Raw genomic sequence first — 21,695 nt, forward strand, 5'->3', positions numbered from 1 at the left:
TATAGTGTTGGGAGAGTATATGGTTAATTAGGACAATACATAAATTTTACGATATCTATAAGTAGTTTAACTTTCCCTTTGAAAACACATTTCAAAAAACTTCCCTTTAAAGCTAAGCCAAAAAGCCATATATGTCACATATGTTTTATGCCTCATTTTGTGAGGCATTTTACTGATGTCTTCAATTACTGCTAAATATCTGATTCATTTGAGAATTTTCTAATTTTCAACACAAATTTATGTTGGCTTAAGTAACCTAACAAAGTACCATTATGCTCTGGTACCAAGAAAGTGACTTTTAATAAATTTAACTGAAATATAAAAAATAAAAAGCATCATATTAATCCATAAACTTAAGTCCAGGAACTGAAAGGGAAAGACTAATTTAAGGGGGAGGGGGGAGGAGAGGAGAGGGAATACAAATTAAATAGCTTCTCTCCCTGCCTCCCCTCCCCCCAAATCCCCCATGATTTTGCAATAGTGCATTTTGGTCACTATCATGCTCACAACACAAAAGCTTGCTATTTTATTAGCAAACAGGAAAGCTTACAAAACAGGTACCAAATTTCTATAAATTTGGAAGAAAGAACACTGTAAGGAAAAGCTCTCAAAGTCAGTCTTGTATGAAGCAATCAACAATCTAGATTTGAAGGCTCTTTTCATTTCTGATCAATCACCATTATTCACGAGGCTATAGTAATATATCAAATATATGTACTTTGACTATGTTGGAATAATCCAGGAATGTAAGGGCTGGTTCCATATTCAAAATAAAAAATATTAATAAAACTATCATCAAAGATCAGGATTATATTAATTGATGAAAAAAAAGCTTGATAAAACATAACATTCAATCTCACCACCAGAAACCAGGAAGCTGATTAAAAATTCATGTTACTATCCTTACAAGGGCAGAAAGCGAAATGTGTTTATCATAAAACAGCAGCTTTTTGGGAACTGAGCACAACAAAAAAGCATGAAATTGCCTGTATCTACTATTTTTCAAAAGAGAATCTGAATATCATCTGTGGGCATCATCATGAAAAAGGATATACTTTGTTATTCAGGCAATTACAATAAAAAACTCCCCTTCCTTCCCCTTACCCCAATGTATAAGGGGACACAAATACAATAAGTACTCAGATAAACATAATACCAAGACTGGATATGATGGTTGTTAGGGAGATAAGAGGAAAAGTACTATAGAGAAATCTGAGAAAGGAAGAATAGGGAATTGGTCCAGAAAATGATGCATAGACATGGCAACTAAGATGAAACTTGAGGGAAAAAATTGCTGAAATCATTAGCTTATGCTTGAAATAAGAAGATTCATACAATGCTAACATAAAAGGTTAGAGCAAAACTCATTATGCTTTAGCTGAAAGTGAAAAAGACAAAGAGTAGCAAACATAATCATAGATAAAACAACAGCAAAACTAGATTTAATTCTGAGAAATAAAAAGGTAAACTAAATTATTCAGGAAGGTATCAGAGAAAATAGTGTTAATTAATATTAATTTATATAAATACATAATACATATACCCTGAAAGGTATGGCATCTAAATACTTACAGGAAATATAAATAAGTTGGAAATAAATAGTAAAATAATACATTGAGGACCTCAAAGTACATTCTTTTTTAGACCTAGACAAATTTACTCCCTAATATTAGAGGTCTAAATAGCATTTTAGAAAAATTAGGCATATTTCTGGAAATTATTAAATAGAAAGGAACATGCACATTTCTTTGTATATCTTTATAAAACCTGACCATATTTAGTATAATAAAAGTTAACATGCAAAAAATAGACATCATAACTAAATACATATATATTCAGTCAAAAGACCAGTGAATTGATTAAAAATCAGTTGAAGAATAACAATCCTAATAAATTAGCATGTTAGAGAACAATAGAAATAATGCATAATTTCAAAGATCAGTCAAAATTTTAAGACTCATTCAAAGTGGTCTTTTTACTTTTATCAACTTTTATCTTATCAGCTTTTTATTAACTTTCATTTTTTATCAATACTTTTATCAACAAGTTGAATATGAATTAAATAAACTTAAAAAACCAATGGACTAAAAATTTAAAGCACCAATTAAACAACAAAATATATATTCTGAAAATCAAATTTAATTAAAACCATCAAAACAGAAATTAAAAAAAACCCTACCATATTAGAAAATGAAACTAGTTTTTTTTTTAATGGACCAATAAGGTAAACAATTAGCCAATTTGATTTTTAAAAGGAAAAAATAAATAAAATAACCAGTATTAAAAAATGAAAATGAGAACTTCCAACAATTAAGGAAGAATAGATTCTTTTAAATGTATTAGAAATTGTTTTTGCCCAACTACATGCTAAAAAATTCCAACATCTTAAACAATATTGTTAAATATTTTTAAGATGCCTAGAATAACAGAACACTATTGTCTTGAAACCTAAAGTAGGGAGAGTCAAAGCAGAGGAAAAAAAACAAACAATAGACCAATTGATCATAAAGATCAACATAAGATTTTCAAATAAAATATCACAAAGAGGTTAGTTATAGAAATATATTAAAAATATGTATTCTGACCATGTTAGAATAAACCAGGAATGTAAAGCGAGTTCCATATTAGGAAAGCAATAGAAATAATAGATCAATACCATTAAACTACCATTTGCCATGGTAACACAGCTAGGAAATATCTTGACATCATATTTAAATTCAGATCTTTCTGATTCCAGGCTCAGTACTCTATCTACTTCCAGGCATACAGTGTATATAACGTTATTATAATTAGACTGTTCCAAGAAAAACAAGGACAAAGAAAGAAATGTCCATTATTACCCCTATAAACAAGAAGACAAAATAAGACCAAAAAAAAAAAATGGAGGTAAAAGCACAGGCAATGAGGACACAAAATTCCTGCTTTTTATAGATCATTTTACAGTTTCATTGAGAATCCAAGAAATCAACTAAAAGAAAAAAAAAATTGAAATATTACTTTAACAAAGTCTCAGGATCTAAAATATACTTACATAAGTCCTTAGCCTTTCTGCATACAATACAGGAGGGGAAAGAGGTAAGAGAAATTGCCTTTCAGTTAACTACAGAATGTTTAACACTTGAAAGTCTACCTGCCAAGACATACTCAGCAACTACATGAATACAACTGCAAAACAATTTTTACACAAAGACTGACCTAAATTAGATAAAATATTAATTGCTTATGGGTAGGCTGAGCCAAAATAATAAAAAATTACAACACAACATAAATTAATTTACTTATGAGTCATATCAATTAAAATACCAAAAAATTAGGCAATCTGGATAGATGGCTGGATAGATGGAGTCAGGGAGTTCAAATCTGATAGAGTCAAGAAGGTGGAATAAAGGCAGGAATTCACTGAGTTCTCTACAAACCACTTCAAATTCCTTTACATAATGATTCTAAATAAATTTTTGAGCATCAGAACACATCAGAACATTAAAATATGGAATGGAACATTTTCCAGTTGAGAACAACTTAGAAGGTCTTCAGGAAAGGTCTGTGGTACTAAGCTGAGAGTCCAGTTTCAGTGCTGGTGCAGCTCTGGCCTTGGTGCCAGCAAATCAAGAAAAGGCCGAGGGGGGTCTTTGAATCAGTGGCAGGACTGGCGTTTTCCAAACCTCCCCACCCAGAGACACCAAAGATGACTTGAAAGTTCAGCAGGAAAGATTTGTCTCAACTAAGAATGAGAAGGTCTTGGGAAACCAGCAAACCGGGTGTGGGCATTTGGCAATGTGGGCAGTGGTAGCAGTGACAACTTCTGCTACTCACAAGATGTCTCTTTATTAGCAGTGAGGAAGGACTCTTGCTTTACCACACTAAAATTTATAGCTACAGAGGAACAGGGACCCTCCTCATAGTTCCATGGCAGAAAAGACACATGTGTGGTCATGTCCCTAGAAGGATCTCTGAAAATAGTGCACCCTCCACCCTACAAACTGAGCCCTACTTTCACAAAGAGTTAACAGTCAAGTAATAGGTTAGGAAAATAAGCAGATAACATAAAAAGATTCTGACCACAGAACATTACTGTTGGTGACAAGGAAGATCAAAACACACATGTAGGAGAAGATAACAAAGTCAAAGCTCCTCCATCTAAAGGCTCCAAGAAAAATGAGAATTGGTCTCAGGTCATGGAGGTACTCAAAGGGGAGTCTGAAAATAAGATAGAGAAAACATTGGAAAGAGAGCCAAGAGTGGTACAAAAGAAAATACAAAAAAGCTAATGAGGAAAAGAATGTCTTAAAAAGCAAAGCTGGCCAAATAAGAAAGGAAGTACAAAAGCTCACTGAGGAAAATAATTCCTCGAAAATTAGAATTGAGCAAATGGAACCTATAATAATGGAAAAAATAGAAAATAATGCGAAATAGCTGACTGGAAAAACAACTGACCTGGAAAATAGACCAGGAGAAATAATTTAAAAATTATTGGTCTACCTAAAAACCATGATCAAAAAAAGAGCCTAGAAATCATCTTTCAAGAAATTATCAAGGAAAACTGCCCTGATATTTTAGAACCAGGGAGTAAAATAGAAATTTAAAGAATCCACCAATCACATCCTAAAAGAGATCCCAAGATAAAAACTCCAAGGAATATTATAGCCAATTTCTGCAACTTTCAAGACAAGAAGAAAATATTGTAAGCATTCAGAAAGAAACAATTCAAGTATGGGGGAGCCACAATCAAAGTAACACAAGATTTAGCAGCTTCTACATTAAAGGATTGGAGGGCTTGGAATATTTCAGACAGCCAAGGAGCTAAGACTATAAACAAGAATTACTTGCCCAGCAAAACTGAGTATAATCCTTCAGGGAAAAAGATAAGTATTTAATGAAACAGAGAATTTTCAAGCATTTGGATTGAAAAGATTAGAGCTGAATAGAAAATATGATTTTCAAATACAGGACTCAGGAGAAGCACAATGAGGTAATTAGGAAAAGGCAATCATAAAGCACTTAATATTTATCTGTTTATATTCCTACATAAGAGGATGATACTTGTAATTTCTAAGAACTTCCTTATTATTATAACAGAGAACAAGTTTAAGTTGAATATGAAGTTAAATATGATTTTTTAAAATAAAGGGTAAGAGAAATAGTCCAGAAGAAAGGGAGAGGCATAATTTACCTACCTTAAAAGAAGAAAAAGCTTTTACAGTGGAGGGGAAGATGGGAAGGTGAGTGAGAGTGAGTCAACCTTACATTCATCAGAATGAGCTTAAAGAAGAAATAGCATATACACTGAATTGGGCTTGGAAATCTATCTTACCCTGCAATAAAGTAGGAGGATAGCAGCTATGGGAAGGGGGGAGGGTGATAGAAGAGAAGGCATAGTGGGGAGGGGTGGTCAGTAGCAAAACATTTGAGGAAGGTTAGGGTGAAAGGAAAGAATTGACTAAAAAAAGAGGGAACTACAGTTAGCAATAGTAATTGGAAAAAGAATTTGAGAAGTTTCTCTGGTAAACACTTCATTTCTCAAATAGATAGGAAATGGAGTCAAATTTATAAAAAACAACAAAAAAGGAAGAATCCCCACTGATAAATGATTAAAAGATATGAATGACACCCAAAGGACTATACAATTATACCTATCTTTTGACCTAACAATATCACTACTAGGCATGAATCTCAAAAGACATTTAAAAAAAAAAAAAAAGACCAATATTTACAAAAATATTTATGACGGCTCTCTTCTCAGGGTAAAGAATTAGAAAATGAGGAAACTCCCATCAATTGGGGAATGGCTGAATAAATTGTGTTATGTAATTATGATGGAATATTATTGTTCTATGGGAAATGATGAGCATGATGCTCTCAGAAAAACCTGGAAAGTCCTTCATGAGCTCAAGCAGAGTGTATTTACAAAGAAATAGTAATGTCTTGAAATGGTCAGCTGAGAATGACTTTGCTATTCTCAGCAATACAAAAATCCACAATTACTGTGAAGGGCTTATCATGAAAAATGCTATCCATACTCAGGGAAAGAATTAATTGTGTCTGAATACTGACTGAAGCACACTTTATTTTCTTTTACAGAATGACTTTTGTGGAAATTGTATAACTTCACATGTGCTTTCTTAAAGGAGAATGGGAAGAAGGGAGAGATTATATGGAACTCAAAGTTTTAAAAACAAATGTAAAAAATTGTTTTACATGTAACTGGGGCTTTTTTTTCTGGAAGTGAAGCCAAGATGGTGGAGTAAAGCCAGGAGCTTAAGCTCTACCAGTTTCCCTAGAAAATGACATGAAAACCAAGCCTCTGAAAAGTCTGACAAAATGAAACTACTCTTCAGCTCAAGACAGACTAGGAAAACTTCAATAAAGATCAGTCTCACTAAGGTGAAAAGGGTGGTCAGTCCAGCTCAGACTATGGGAAAGAGGGTGAAAGATCTTCATCACAGCAAATCAGTGGCTAACTCCTGGCTCTGTAGAGGAGCAGACCAGTGGGGCAGCCTCAATACTGGCTGAGAAGGTAAACTCTGGGAAACCAGGTTGTTTCCTGAAAAGAACAGGCAAAGCTATCCCCTGCAAATAGGCAAAGTCAAGGCTCAGAGCTTCACAAGAAGCTAGGGGCAGTGTCCTCTTCACTCCAAGAACAGAGCTCAACCATAAAAGTAAAAAAGAGAAGGAAATACCAAAAGAAAAAGAATGAAAACAAGCAAGGAAACAGAAAAGAATCGACCACAGAAAGTTACTATGGTGATAGGGAAGACCAAAACACTAATTCAGACAAGTACAAAAAATCCACAGAGAAAATCTCATAAAGTGACACGAATTGATCTCAAGCCTAAAAAGACTTCTTAGAATGCTCATAAAAGACTTTAAAAGGCAATTAAAAGAGATAGAAGAAAAAATGAGAAAAAAAATGAGAAGTATGCAAGAAAAGGAAGGAAAAAAACTGACTGAGGAAAATAACTCCTTAAAAATACAATTGGTCAAATATAAAAAAAAAATTCACTTTAGAAAACATGTAACTGGGGAAAAACAAAAGCAAATCAAATTTGATCTCAGCCACTTATTGTGATGACGGTTTGTTTAAAATCAGCCGGAGTCAGGAATTCAGGTTAAGGGAAAAATCTTCAATCTTTATTGAAATGAAGAGGTGAAAAAGGATGGCGATAGCAATATGGGCAAGAAGTATTGCGATAGCAATATGACAGCTGCGACAAGAAGCCAGCTAGCAGAGAGAGGTCTGAGCTGAAGGGCTGTTGCAATGGCAATGCGAGCAGCTGTGTCAAGACGCCAGCCAGCAGTCTCTCCTTCCGCTTCCCTTTCTACTCCCCTGCCTCCACCCACCAAAAACTTCATTTCCTATACAACACATCAGGACTTGCACAAAGAGTGGGCGGGGGCGATTCTTTCTCCAAGCATATATATTAATAGAGTATGGTCCAATTACTATTTAGCCTCATGTGCTTGGGACCTCAGTGCATCAACTTGAGCCTCAGCCCATTACAACTTACCAACTGCATGACCCCAGGTAAGTCACTTAATTTTTACTATTTGCTTGCAGAAAGAAATCGCAAATCATTTCTGAATTTTATGGACATTATGGTTGTGATCACAGGTCCACAGTATCAAGAAGAGTCAGTCCCAACTAAACAATTCAACAATAATAACCACTACTAAAGAATTTCTTTATAGAAGGAAAAAAAATAGAATTTACCTCAAAGAATAAAAAGGTCAAGTTACACCCAGGGAAAGAACTCTGAGATAACTATGAACCATTACATAGAATTCCCAATCCCTCTATTTTTGTCCACCTGCATTTTTTATTTCCTTCACAGGCTAATTGTACACTATTTTAAAGTCTGACTCTTTTTATACAGCAAAATAACTATTTGGCCATGTATACATATATTGTATTTAACTTATACCTTAACATATTTAACATGTATTGGTCAACCTGCCATCTGAGGGAAGGGGTGGGGGAAAGGAGGGAAAAAGTTGGAACAAAAGGATTTGCAACTGTCAATGCTGAAAAATTACCTATGCATATATCTTGTAAATAAAAAGCTATAATTATTAAAAAAAAAAAGAAAGAAAAAAAGAACAAAAGGTCAAAAACTTCAACGAACATGATAAAACAAAACAAAACAAAAAACAGTAAAAGAAGGCTTCTAGTAGTACCGGGTCTCAAATATGCTTCAAAGTGGTAAGCATAAGAAAGCTGATGATTGGGATAGATTAGGTATAATATAACATACAAACAAATGAACATAATAACAAGCTTTTTTAAAAATCCAAAGATCATAATTGCTAGGATAGGAATTCTATTTTATAAAAACAACTGGGGAAACTAGAAAGCAGTCTACCAAGTAGGTTTAGATCAATACTTCAAACTATTTACCAAGATAAGTGGCAAACATATATCTGATTTAAATATAATATTCATGTAATAGAAGCAAGAAAAAAAAGAAAGAAAAGCAAGGAAGAGATCATGACAAAACAAGGGATAGGAATACAGAAGACAAAATGGACAAATCATTAGATAAAATTAACTTTTTTTGCACAAAACTTAATTAACAGAACAGTTAAAATTAGAAGAGAAATAATTTGGAGAAAAATCTTTATAGAAAATTTCTCTGATCAAAATTTGATATTCAAGATCTATGACTGTTTCAAAAGTATGAGAATAAGAAACATTCATTCCTCGACAGGTTAATGATCAAAGAATATTAACAACCAGTTTCAAAGGAAGAAATATAAGCTATCAACAATTTTGGGGAAAAAATTATCCCATTATAACTAATAATTAGAAAAATGCATGTTAAAGCAACTCTGAGTCAACACTTCAAATTCATTACACTGGCAAAGATGATAGAAAAGGAAAATGACAAATGGAGAGGTTATGGAAAGAGGCACATTAATGGACTACATTAATGGTGTACTTTTGAATTAGTACAGCCATTCTTTAAAGTAATTTAAAACTATACCACAAAATTCACTCATTAGCCAAAGGGATCTTCCTAAGTGCAAGTCTGGCCATGTCATTCTTCTAGTCAATAAGCTCCAGTGCTCTTTTTTATGCACAGGATCAAACATTCTGTATTTTAGCTGAAATGTTACCTTCTGCAAGATGCCTTCTTTTGATATCCTTAATAGTGACTTTCCCAAGATTACTTTTGATTTGCCATATGTATAGTACATTCATACATAAATGTTTGCATGTCATCTCTCTCTTTAAAACATGATCCTTGCAGAGTAGATAGAATTTTCTTTTCTTTTTATCTTCATTGCTTAGTATAATGTCTGGCATTTAGCAACTAATAAATATTAATATTAACCAATATAAACAAATATTTGTTGATTTGATAATCCACTTTGCCACTTAGTTACTTTGAATATGTGTATAATAGAGATAATAGTCAAATCATAACAGATTCATATACAAACCTGTATATGTTCTACTTTTAAGTTTACAAAAGAATGTCAAGTCTTTAAAAAAAAAAACTTTTAAGAGAGCAAACCTAGTGGCACAGTGGAAAGAACATCAGTCATGGAATCAGGAGGGTTTGAGTTCAAATGTGACCTCAGACACTTGACACTTAATAGCTGCATAGGCAAATCATTAAATTGTACTGCAAAGACAAACAAACAACAAAAAACTTTTAAGAGGGCAGAGACAATGAGATTTTACACTGTTATATGTCCTATGCCTGACACATAGAGCAAGGGAGGGAAGAAGAGAGAAGACAGAGAATAAATAACAATTTATATGTATGTGGCTTATTATGTACTAGGTGCTGTGGTTAAGTGTTTAACAAAATATTTATTTACCATCTTATTTAATCCTGGCAACAACTTTGGGAGATAAGTGCTACCACTATTGTTGAGAAAACTGAAGAAATATCTGAAACCACAATTAAAATCAGGTCTTTTGGGATCCAAGCTCAGCACTCTAGCAACTCTGCCACCTAGCTAATTTGGATTTATCTGACTAAACAACAAAATAAGGAGACATTGACTAAAGATACAGAAAAGAAAGTCAAGAGGCAAGGAAAAGCAAATGTTATGTTTTGGAAATATTTATATATACCATTTGAAAAAAATAAAAAAATTCTGAGTATTCTCCATTAGTTTCAGAAACTGAGCCTACTTTTTCAATATTTTGAGCAAATTATTAGAGCCAAATATTAAAATGCTCATCTCAAATTTACTCCCATTAATATATCTAAGGTCCCTTCCAATTCTAGTTAATATTGAGACATGAAATGAAAGAAAGCATAAGTTTAGTTAAGTAATTCTTTCAACTTCAACACTGACAGTTCTACTTCACTAAGAATATTCCACAAAGTAGTAAACATTCCTTCTAAGTTTATTGATTTTCAAAATAAATAAAATCAGCAAAATTAATATTTAAATAGTTGCTTTATTTTGAAAAAAGTATGGCAGTCTAGAAAAAGAAAGAAAAAAAAAGTATGGAGAGGAGAAAAAGGCTCACTGAACTTTTCACCAGCAATAAAGAGTTCAAGAATTTGTGATAAAACCAGTAGAAAAGGTAGAGAAAAAGCAAGGATGAAATTGGGTGAGTTTTCTAAAGTTACGTTGTAACTAGAACAAGGAAACAAAGTCAACAAAAGAGAAGGGCAAAAACTCACAGTAGGGGGCAAATCCAAGACAAAATTTTCCTCCTTAAAAACTAAGAATTCAAGTGAAAACTCAAAACTTTTTACAAAGAGAAAGAGAAAAACTTTAATAAGGTCGTAATGACATGTTCTGTTACATTTTATTTTGGAAAATTTGGAGTTATACTTGTAATTAGTTGGGGTATTTTAAAAAACTTTCATTAAGTCAAATCCTTAAATCATTTTCTTCTAAAAACTGACTTTTTTCCTACCAAACTCCTTTTATGACACAGACATGGTACTGATACCTAAACCAGGTAGGTTGAAAACAGAGAAAGAAAATTATAGACCAATCTCCCTAATGAATATTGATGCTAAAATCTTAAATAAAATATTAGCAAAAAGATTACAGAAAATCATCCCTAGGATAATACACTATGACCAAGTAGGATTTATACTAGGAATGCAGGGCTGGTTCAATATTAGGAAAACTGTTAACATAATTGACTATATCAATAACCAACCAAACAAAAACCATATGATCATCTCAATAGATGCAGAAAAAGCATTTGATAAAATCCAACATCCATTCCTAATAAAAACACTTGAGAGCATAGGAATAAAAGGACTTTTCCTTAAAATAGTCAGGAGCATATATTTAAAACCTTCAGTAAGCATCATATGCAATGGGGAAAAACTGGAACCTTTCCCAGTAAGATCTGGAGTGAAGCAAGGTTGCCCACTATCACCATTATTATTCAATATTGTATTAGAAACACTAGCCTCTGCAATAAGAGTCGAGAAAGAGATTAAAGGAATTAAGAGTAGACAATGAGGAAACCAAACTATCACTCTTTGCAGATGATATGATTGTATACCTTGAGAACCCCAGAGATTCTACTAAAAAGCTATTAGAAATAATTCATAATTTTAGCAAAGTAGCAGGATACAAAATAAATCCCCATAAATCCTCAGCATTTTTATACACCACCAACAAAATCCAAGAGCAAGAGATACAAAGAGAAATTCCATTCAAAATAACTGTTGATAGCATAAAATATTTGGGAATCTACCTACCAAAGGAAAGTCAGGAATTATTTGAGCAAAATTACAAAAAAGTTTCCACACAAATAAAGTCAGACTTAAATAATTGGAAAAGTATTAAGTGCTCTTGGATAGGCCGAGCGAATATAATAAAGATGACAATACTCCCTAAACTAATCTATTTATTTAGTGCTATACCAATCAGACTTCCAAGAAAATATTTTAATGATCTAGAAAAAATAACAAGAAAATTCATATGGAACAATAAAAAGTCAAGAATCTCAAGGGAATTAATGAAAAAAAAAAATCAAATGAAGGTGGCCTAGCTGTACCTGATCTAAAATTATATTATAAAGCAGTAGTCACCAAAATCATTTGGTATTGGCTAAGAAATAGATTAGTTGATCAGTGGAAAAGGTTAGGTTCACAAGACAGAATAGTCAACTATAGCAATCTAGTGTTTGACAAACCCAAAGATCCTAACTTTTGGGATAAGAATTCATTATTTGATAAAAACTGCTGGGATAACTGGAAATTATTATGGCAGAAATTATGCAAGGACCCACACTTAACACCATATACCAAGATAAGATCAAAATGGGTCCATGACCTAAGCATAAACAATGAGATTATAAATAAATTAGAGGAACATAGGACAGTTTATCTCTCAGACTTGTGGAGGAGAAAGAAATTTGTGATCAAAGATGAACTAGAGACCATTACTGATCACAAAATAGAAAATTTTGATTATATCAAATTAAAAAGCCTTTGTACAAACAGAACGAATGCAAATAAGATTAGTAGGGAAGCAACAAACTGGGAAAACATCTTTACAGTTAAAGGTTCTGATAAAGGCCTCATTTCCAAAATATATAGAGAACTGAGTCAAATTTATAAGAAACCAAGCCATTCTCCAATTGATAAATGGTCAAAGGATATGAACAGACAATTTTCAGATGATGAAATTGAAACTATTACCACTCATATGAAAGAGTCTTCCAAATCACTATTGATCAGAGAAATGCAAATTAAGACAACTCTGAGATATCACTACACACTTGTCAGATTGGCTAAGATGACAGGAAAAAATAATGATGAATGTTGGAGGGGATGCGGGAAAACTGGGGCACTGATGCATTGTTGGTGGAGTTGTGAATGAACCCAACCATTCTGGAGAACAATCTGGAATTATGCCCAAAAAGTTATCAAAATGTGTATACCCTTTGATCCAGCAGTGTTTCTATTGGGCTTATACCCCAAAGAGATACTAAAAAAGGGAAAGGGACCTGTATGTGCCAAAATGTTTGTAGCAGCCCTGTTTGTAGTGGCTAGAAAATGGAAAATGAATGGATGCCCATCAATTGGAGAATGGCTGGGTAAATTGTGGTATATGAATGTTATGGAATATTATTGTTCTGTAAGGAATGACCAGCAGGATGAATACAGAGAGGCTTGGAGAGACCTACATGGACTGATGCTAAGTGAGATGAGCAGAACCAGGAGATCATTATACACTTCGACAATGATACTGTATGAGGATGTATTCTGATGGAAGTTGATTTCTATGACAAAGAAACCTAACTGAGTTTCAATGGATAAATGATGGACAGAAACAGCTACACCCAAAGAACGAACACTGAGAAACGAATGTGAACTATTTGCATTTTTGATTTTCTTCCCGAGTGGTGGAGGGAGGGAGGAGAAAAATCGAAACATAAGCGAGTGCAAGGGATAATGTTGTAAAAAATTACCCTGGCATGGATTCTGTCATTATAAAGTTATTATTAAATAAAATAAAATTTAAATTAAAAAAAAAGTGACTTTCAAATTAAATGTGCTATGTAAATGACAAAAAAAATAAAAACTGACTTTTTAACCCATTTTAATATAGTAGACTGAAAGCAAATCAAGTCACAATTTAAAATTAGGATAGTCTGACCTATTTACCTCAGTTCTATGATTTATTAAGTCCACAATGCTTGTTTGTTAGAAAGAAAAAAAACAATGAAAAGGAAATGCTGATTTTAAAAAATTAGTAAGTTTCTAGGGTTTTTTAACCTCTGTAATATACTGTTAAATAAATGTCCTCTAATTTGTCCCAGGGAATAAGAAGTAAAGCATAGTAACCATCCCATATTCATCTCCAAATAAACAGAAAACAGCACCCAAAACAAATCCTGGAAAAGTAGAACCAGCAAAAAGAAGGGGTGAAATAATCTTTTAGCTCAACAAACTTGGAAGATTGACAAGAAAGGTCTATTTCACTTGGACAAAAGGAGAACATAGTCCAAGACAGGAAGCATCCCAGGAAGACAGCAGCAAGCTCCATCTCAGCAAATCAAGCAGGAGACCCTGAGTCCCAGTGTAGTGAACACGAAGACACTAACACCAGGACTCATATGCCTCAGCAAAGAGAGAGAAATGAGCAGATTCCAGTTTCAAGCACCTCCAATTGCTTCAGCACAACTCTGGACAAACAAGCGACTTCCAACAGCCAGATCTCTACATGCCTCATCATTTCAAAAAACAAAACAAAACAAAACAATTCAAATATCAGGGAGTCACAATTAGGATTACACAGGATGAAGCAGGTGAACATTAAGGATTAGAAGCCAAAGAACATGATATTTTAGGAAGGCAAAGGAGCTAAGATTACAATCATTCGTTTTGGTATGGCAAAAACTAGGTATGAAAAATTTTCAGCTGCCCTTTGGGCATAGTTACAAATTGCTCTTCAGAATGGTTGGATCAGTTCACAATTCCACCAACAATTTATTAGTGTCCCAATTTTCCAATATCTCCTCCAACATTTATCATTATATTTTCTTGTTATATAAACCAATCTGAGATGTGGGTAGTGGTATCTTAGTCATATTAATTTGCATTTTTCTAATCAATAGTCATCAGAGCATTTTTTCATATGACTAGAAATTGTTTTAATTTTATCTGAAAATTGTTCATATCCTTTGACCCTTTGTTAATAGGAGAATGTCTTACATTCTTATAAATTTGAGTCAATCCTCTATATATTTAGGAAATTTTATCAAAACTCTTGGATGTAAAAGTTTTTTTTGCTCATTTTTCTGCTTCCTTTCTAATCTTGTCTGCATTGGTTTTGTTTGTACAAAAAACCCTTTTTAATTTAATATAAACAAAATTATCCATTTTAGATTTCATAATGTTCTCTAGTTCTTCTTTGGCTACAAGTCCACTAAAGGCATTCCCTACATCTGTTCTTTTGGCCTAATATTTTAAGAGAAAAAGAAACCTTAGAAACAAAATTTCAAGAAATAACAATGTGACATTTTCAATAACTACTCGTATCACTACTTTACCTTGAAATATTTCCTTCTCATTCGAGTCATATTCATTAACATAACGCCAGAATTTACTCCAGTTTTTCCATAGTATGGATGTCTGGCAAAGCGATTATACCAACCAATCCGAGGTTCTTCATGCTCTGGTGCCATGGCAGCAATTTGTGTGGAATTAAATTTCTTTAGCAGTGACCAAATATCATCAACAGGGCGCAAAAAAAGGATATCTGTGTCAACATATAGTAGTGAGTCAACTTCTTTCAGGATTAACTGTAAAAAAAGATATTTGAAGAATTAATTATAATTCCCATTTGTCTGGGGGGAAAAATGTTCTGTTTTGATCATATATACATTTCAATTATATATTCATATTACTTAAGAAAAAAGAATGAAGATTTAGCTCACAAATCAAAATCTAATTTTTTTCACTCTAATCATTATACACATATATTATTACAAACTTTTTAAATGTAGTAATTCTCAACAAAAACAAATATTTTAACAATTGTCCAATTAGTGTTCCAGAGTTTTTGGAAGAATTACAGGGGGTGAAATGTAAGTAGCATTATAGATTTAAAACTGGAAAGGTCCTCAGAATAAGCCAGTTAGTCCCACTTTACAAATGGGGAAACTGAGGCTCAGGAGGTTAACTAGTTTCTTCAAGCTAACACAGGTAGTAAACAATATAGAATATGAATTCAGGTTGTTTTCTGATACTTTTTTTTCTTTTTTTCAAATTAAGGGTCTATAATATAACTCATCTGGAATGACTGGGTGACAGAAAGACCTACAACATAGCATTCTCCCCCTTTTCCCTGTTATCCTCTCTCTGAGGAATGAGCTGATGAAGACCCATCCAGGAAGTTTCACTTATCACAGTAGTTAGATGAAATGGAAATCATTAATTCTATCCCTTCTGATGATAGATATTAAAGACCACTAGACTTTACCATCTACTAGACATTCTAAGCAATCTTATATCTGACCTATCAACTTAACATTAAGACCTCTGGGCCTCATCATCTGCACTACCAAAATACCCTTAGTAATTCTGGCTTTTGCCATCCATTCTTCAGTTAAACTTTCTCCTTTATGCTGTCTCCCCCAACTAAAAATATGAGTTCCTTGAAAGCACTCTCAATTCTGATTTTTCTATTTTGGTACCTAAAAGTGAGCACATTTCAGCTCACTTTTATTTCAGCTTAATAAATGCTTTTCTTTCTTTTATTCATTCATATAATCTATAACTGCTTTGCATTACTTGGTAATGATTTAATGAATGAGGAAGAAAAACTAAACCATTTAAGTAGATTATTCAATTTAGAGACATACAATATCAAAGACTGATTTATCATTGGACTATAGATTTAAAAAGATAAGTTTCCTCATATGTAAACTGAGAAGATTTATACTAATATTTCACTAATAATTTATGAGGAAATCCCTTTGCAAATCTTAAAACAGCTGCAAGAGCAGACTGAAGGCTTAACTAAGCTATTCCTTCATAACCCCAATTTTCATGCTGATTTTGAAAATTCCATTTTTACACAATAACATACTGCTAAGTGTTTAGAGATTGCTATTCACTCAATCAACATAAACATAAACATAAACATAAAGTTTATGATTGAAGAGAGAACAACCAGAAATTAAGATAATTATTTCAGCATTGAGAGTGCCTTTGAAAAAAAATGACCAGTTTGTTGTTTTGTCTTGGTTCCCTCTCTCTCCTCCCCCAAAGATTAGTACTTTTCTTCTCATTATCTGAAAACTAGAGGAACTTTATCCAAGGCTATCATACAGGAAAGCATGGATTATCTTACATCTCACTCTAGTTAAAAGTAGATGTAGTTATAGTGAATATAAAAGACAATTCCAGGAAGCTTTAAGGAAGCATGTTCATGATACAGGTATGAAATCAGTAATTACATCAGTAAAAGAATTTTATGCTACACAAGAATCAACTGAACTTTTAAAAAGTGGGAGAGGGAACAGATATGAAAAAAAATAATTAATTCAAGGCAACTTTAAGAGTAACCAAATAAATAAATAAATAAATAAAAGTTGTAATAAATTAAGTGTAAAATTAAGTGAGAATTTATGCCAGTCACTTTGTAACAAAACACTTCTCAAAAGTTTGAATAAGCCTTTTGTTATTTCTAAACTCTTAATTTATATTCCCCTTGATAAATGGGAAGAATAAGGGAGGGAATGAGAAAAAGTCTGAAAAGGGATGAGAGAGAGATCAAACTATTCATACGTTATAAAGTGGAATAGATTTTCATCTTAACATATTATGTTAATAGTAAAATTCTTTTAGTTAGGAATCACAAAGCCATGGAATTTCTTTTTCACTTAATGTACCTCCAGCCCCACATGTGTGTTCACGTGTGTGTGGTGACATTATTTTCCACATCATTATTAGTTTACAAGGTCTGACAAGGGCCTCTTTAAAAGGGCACTTTCTTTTCTTGACCCTAAGATCTTTACTAGCCACGATCAGATGCTTTCTTGAAAATGTTAATTTTCTTAAATTTTTACTACTTCAACATTTGGTGCAGATAGCAAATCACAAACGTCTACTCATAAACAACTCTAGTCCCATGTTCTTCCATAAATTTTCCATAATCAATTGCTGGATGCTTTCCTCTATATCTCTTTTGCACATTATGGATATTAATGAAGCACGTATACTATCCTTTGCTATTTTTTTTTCTTTTCAAAGATTAGATCTCCTTATCTCAGTCAGGCTTGAAATACAGGAGCTTTTCAAATTCCACTCTAATTCACAGAAGATCTTTGACCTGCTCTATTTTTGGCCTGCGCCAGATAATCCCTTTTGGCAACTTGCTTTCCTCCCTATCAACCTTACTCTTGGGGACTCAGCATATTAATGCTAAGCATAGTAAGGCCACCTAACTCAGAGTACAGAAGATCAGAACTCTTGAGTTCTTGAGAACTCTGTTGAGTTATCAACAGATCCACCAGTCTCAGTTTCTCCATGAGTAGGGATTATAGGAATGCATGACTACTGGGCTCATTGCTTTCACAAAACAAAATCCAACTTCTTTTTTTATATTACTATAGTGATATCTTTTATCCTGCTTAAGATCTCAGGATCACAAATGTATATCTAGAAGAGCTGAAAGAGATCCTAAGACTGTATAAGTTCAACTCCCTTATTTTATAGATGAGTAAACTGGGGCCAAGAGAGTTCTCCTGTGCAATTCTCTAGTGTTAATATGCTACTGCTTATTCATATGTTCAATTTCTAATACTGAAATACACTGAAAAATATAACTTGATTTTAAAAAATTGCTTATAAAATAGCTTTTCAGCATTGTCTCTTTTTAAAGAACTTACTGGCAAAAACAATCTTTGTGAAGCACATGGTTTAAAGAGTTTTTTCCATTCTGCTGCATTCTCAGTCGGAAAAGTTATTGGATATATAATGTAATTAAATGTCTGCAGAAATTTCCAGCCATCGAGCTAAGATAAAAACAATAGCAGCAAAGGAGAAAAAAGTTTAGTCTTCTGTTTTATTTTTAAAACCAGATCAATGAATCAACAAACTTTTAACAAGCACAAGAAACTATTGGGAAATATAAAGACAAAAGTGAAACAGTTCAATATTAGACTTCCTCAAAATGAATCTGTACTTTTTAAGGAACTAAAAAGGTTTGAGTAATTTAAAATATAAATGTATCATTTATGAGCATTATTTTGCAGAAATCATAGGACAACTCACTACTGCTTATTTTTATTCAATTTCTTAATGTTATAGCATCCATAAGACATTAAAAAAGAATTTAAGCATATTTTGTTACTTATGATCTCAAAGTTTATACTCTATACTCACAACTAATAAAAAATAAAATTACAAAATTCTGAAGAATTAGAATACTTAAGACAAACTATTCTGAACACTATCAATGAGCAAAAATTTATTAACTACCAAGTATGCACAAGGCACTATGTTAGGTGTGAGGAATACAAAGACAAAATTGAAACTATCCTTGACTTCCAGGAGCTTACATTCTTTTGGGTGGCAAGCAGAGACAACATATAAAACATAATATATATTAAAAGATAATGGTGGGAAGAGTACTAGCAGCTGGAGAGATCAGAACAGACTTCATGTAACAGGTGGTGATTGAGAAGTGGAGTGAATGTTCAGTCTGGGCATCAAAGACAGTATTAAAGTGTGAAGATGAGAAATGTAGAGCTGTGTATAGAACTAGGAAAAGATCAATTTGGCTAAACTGAAGAAAAAGTAAAGAATAATAAGGCTGGAAAAGTGAATTGGGACCAGATTGTGAAGAGTTGGAAATGCCAACAATAAAAAAAAATTGATAAAAGCAAACAAGAGTACAAGGATTTATTAAGAAAGGGAATATTAGATCTAGATGTCAGGGAAATCACTTACACCAATAGTGTCAAAATGAAATAGAAACAGATCCCCGAGGCCCACGTATTTGGCCCACAGACCCTGAATTTGACAACTGAGTTACACAATGAGGCAGTGGATAGAATAATAAAAGATCTTTCTTAGCTCTCTTACCATTGTAGATAATCATAATAAACAATACTTAACTTTGTAAAGATATGAAGTGCCAATTAAAATAAAGTTTTGATCATTGAAATTCCAATTAAATCAATTTGTATTAAATCATTCGATAAGCACATAGCGATTCAAAGCTCAAAACATTCTCTACTGATATAATTAAAATTCCAACTGCTCAGGTCAGCATTTAAAACACAATCATAAACTTTTTTCTATTAATTCAATAGTAATGTATTAATTAGAATCCACAAAGAATTTAAGTACAGGCTAATGGTGACAAATTAATTTTACATTTTTTGTCTGGCATATTTTTACAATCATTTTGAGTCCCCTGAAACAATGAAGGAAAAAATACCACACAAGTTTTTTGTTTTTACTAGAGTCAAACCTAAACTAACTAAACTTGTAGCTTTTTAGGTAAATTCATTTCTTTTCAGAACACCATGGTACCATTTAGTTTACTGATTCAATGACCTAAAAGAATTATCATTACAAATGTCTCATAATAAAATGACAAATAATTATTATTATGGCAATACCAAATTTCATTTAACTCAAAAGTAATAATTCCAGTTGCCACTCTGGAGGTGGATAGTATTTTGTCATCAGAAAGAATCTAAGTCTTTCACAATTAATCATTACCCTATTATTATTACTGTGTAAAATGTTCTTCTGCTTACTTCATTTTGCTTTACTTCAAGTCTTTGGGTGTTTTTCTGAAACCATTCCCCTCCTCATTTCTTGTAGAACAGTAGTACTCCATCACAATCATACATCACAACTTCTGCTACTCTCCAATTGACGAGCATCCCCCCAATTTTCAATTTTTTTGTTTTCATGAAATGAGCTTCTGTAAATATTTCTGTCTATATACATTTTTTATATTCTTCTTTAATCTCATTGGGGTATAGATCTTACCAGTCATATGGCTGGGTTGAAAGGTATACACAGTTTTATATTTCTTTGGGCATAAACCCTGGAGAATGGCTGGACCATTTCACCAATCCATGGATAATACATTAGTGTACCTCTTTTCCTTCATCCCCTCCAGCATTTTGCCATTTATATTCAAATCATTGTCTTCAATGTATGAGGGTACCACAGAGTTGTATTTCTTTGATCATTTGGATTTAAAGAATTTTTTTCATATGGTATGAAATGACTATAGATAGCTTTGAGAATCTTCTGAAAACTGCCTTCATATCCTCTGACATTTGTCAATTAGAGAATAGCTCTTATTTTTATAACTTTTACTTAGTTCCCTCTACATCTGAGAAATGAAAATGAAGCCTTTATCTGGGAAACTTAATGTAAATTTTATTGATATTACTTCATTGCCAATGGCCTTTTTTAGTTTTTATATTTTAGCAAAATGCAGTTTTCCCTGATTATCTTTTAATAAGGTCTATTTTTGCTTAGTCCAAGATGCTATCTCTGCTTTTTTTTACTTCAACTGCCCCATAATAGATTGCTCTAACCCCTTATTTTAAAAACACAGTATATGTCTTTCTGTTTTAAGTGTGTGCCTTGAAAGTAACATATTGTTGAATTCTGTTTTTTAATTCATTGTGCTATCTGCTTTTATCCCATTAACACTCACATTCATGGTTATTATAATTAACTTTAACTAATTACCAATTTTCTTCATCACATTTTCTTCTGCTTATTCTTTTATCTTTTTATAACGTCCCTGCCCAAAAGGTTGCTTTGTTTCTGACCCTACCTCCCTAATTTTGCCCTTCCTTTTATCATGACCCCCTCCTACCTTTCTCTAATCCCCTTCTCCTCCTATTTTCCTATTTTATTTCTCTATTTGATAAGACAGATTTCCCTATCTAACTGAGGGTGTATATATTTTTTCTTCTTTGAACCAATTCTAATGAGTGTCATTTATCTTTGCTTACCATCACCCTCTCATTTTACCCTCCACTGTAAAAATTCTTCCCTTGTTGATCTGGATTAATAACTTTTTTTTCCCTTACTATTTATCCCTTTTAGAGAGTATTGAAGACAAGGGTTTGAATTTTATTTAGAGCAAATGTTCTCCTTGTGTTGAAGTTGAGTATACTTGTTTGGTTTTGATATTTTTTATCTGATTCATTTTGATGTTCAATATGAAAGCCCCTAAGTTTAGAGGCTGCTATCAAGTAGCTCCTTTAA

At 32.7% G+C, this 21,695-nt stretch overlaps 1 protein-coding gene across 5 annotated transcripts in view; it reads right to left on the reverse strand.

Annotated features, from left to right (window-relative positions):
- The window catches only part of GXYLT1 (glucoside xylosyltransferase 1), a 65,615-nt gene that overhangs the window by 17,249 nt on the left and 26,671 nt on the right, over positions 1-21,695 (reverse strand). For 4 of the 5 annotated variants that reach the window (XM_052000867.1, XM_052000865.1, XM_052000866.1 and 1 more), the window contains 2 exons: positions 18,335-18,460; positions 14,990-15,241 (listed from right to left, as the gene is read on the reverse strand). In XM_052000867.1, the coding sequence (XP_051856827.1) occupies positions 14,990-15,241; positions 18,335-18,460 (378 nt within the window). The remainder of the gene's footprint in view (positions 1-14,989; positions 15,242-18,334; positions 18,461-21,695) is intronic. The other variant, XM_052000869.1, reaches the window with a different exon arrangement.

The sequence above is a fragment of the Antechinus flavipes genome, chromosome 5 (assembly GCF_016432865.1).
Source record: "Antechinus flavipes isolate AdamAnt ecotype Samford, QLD, Australia chromosome 5, AdamAnt_v2, whole genome shotgun sequence".
Taxonomy (NCBI): Eukaryota; Metazoa; Chordata; class Mammalia; order Dasyuromorphia; family Dasyuridae; genus Antechinus; species Antechinus flavipes.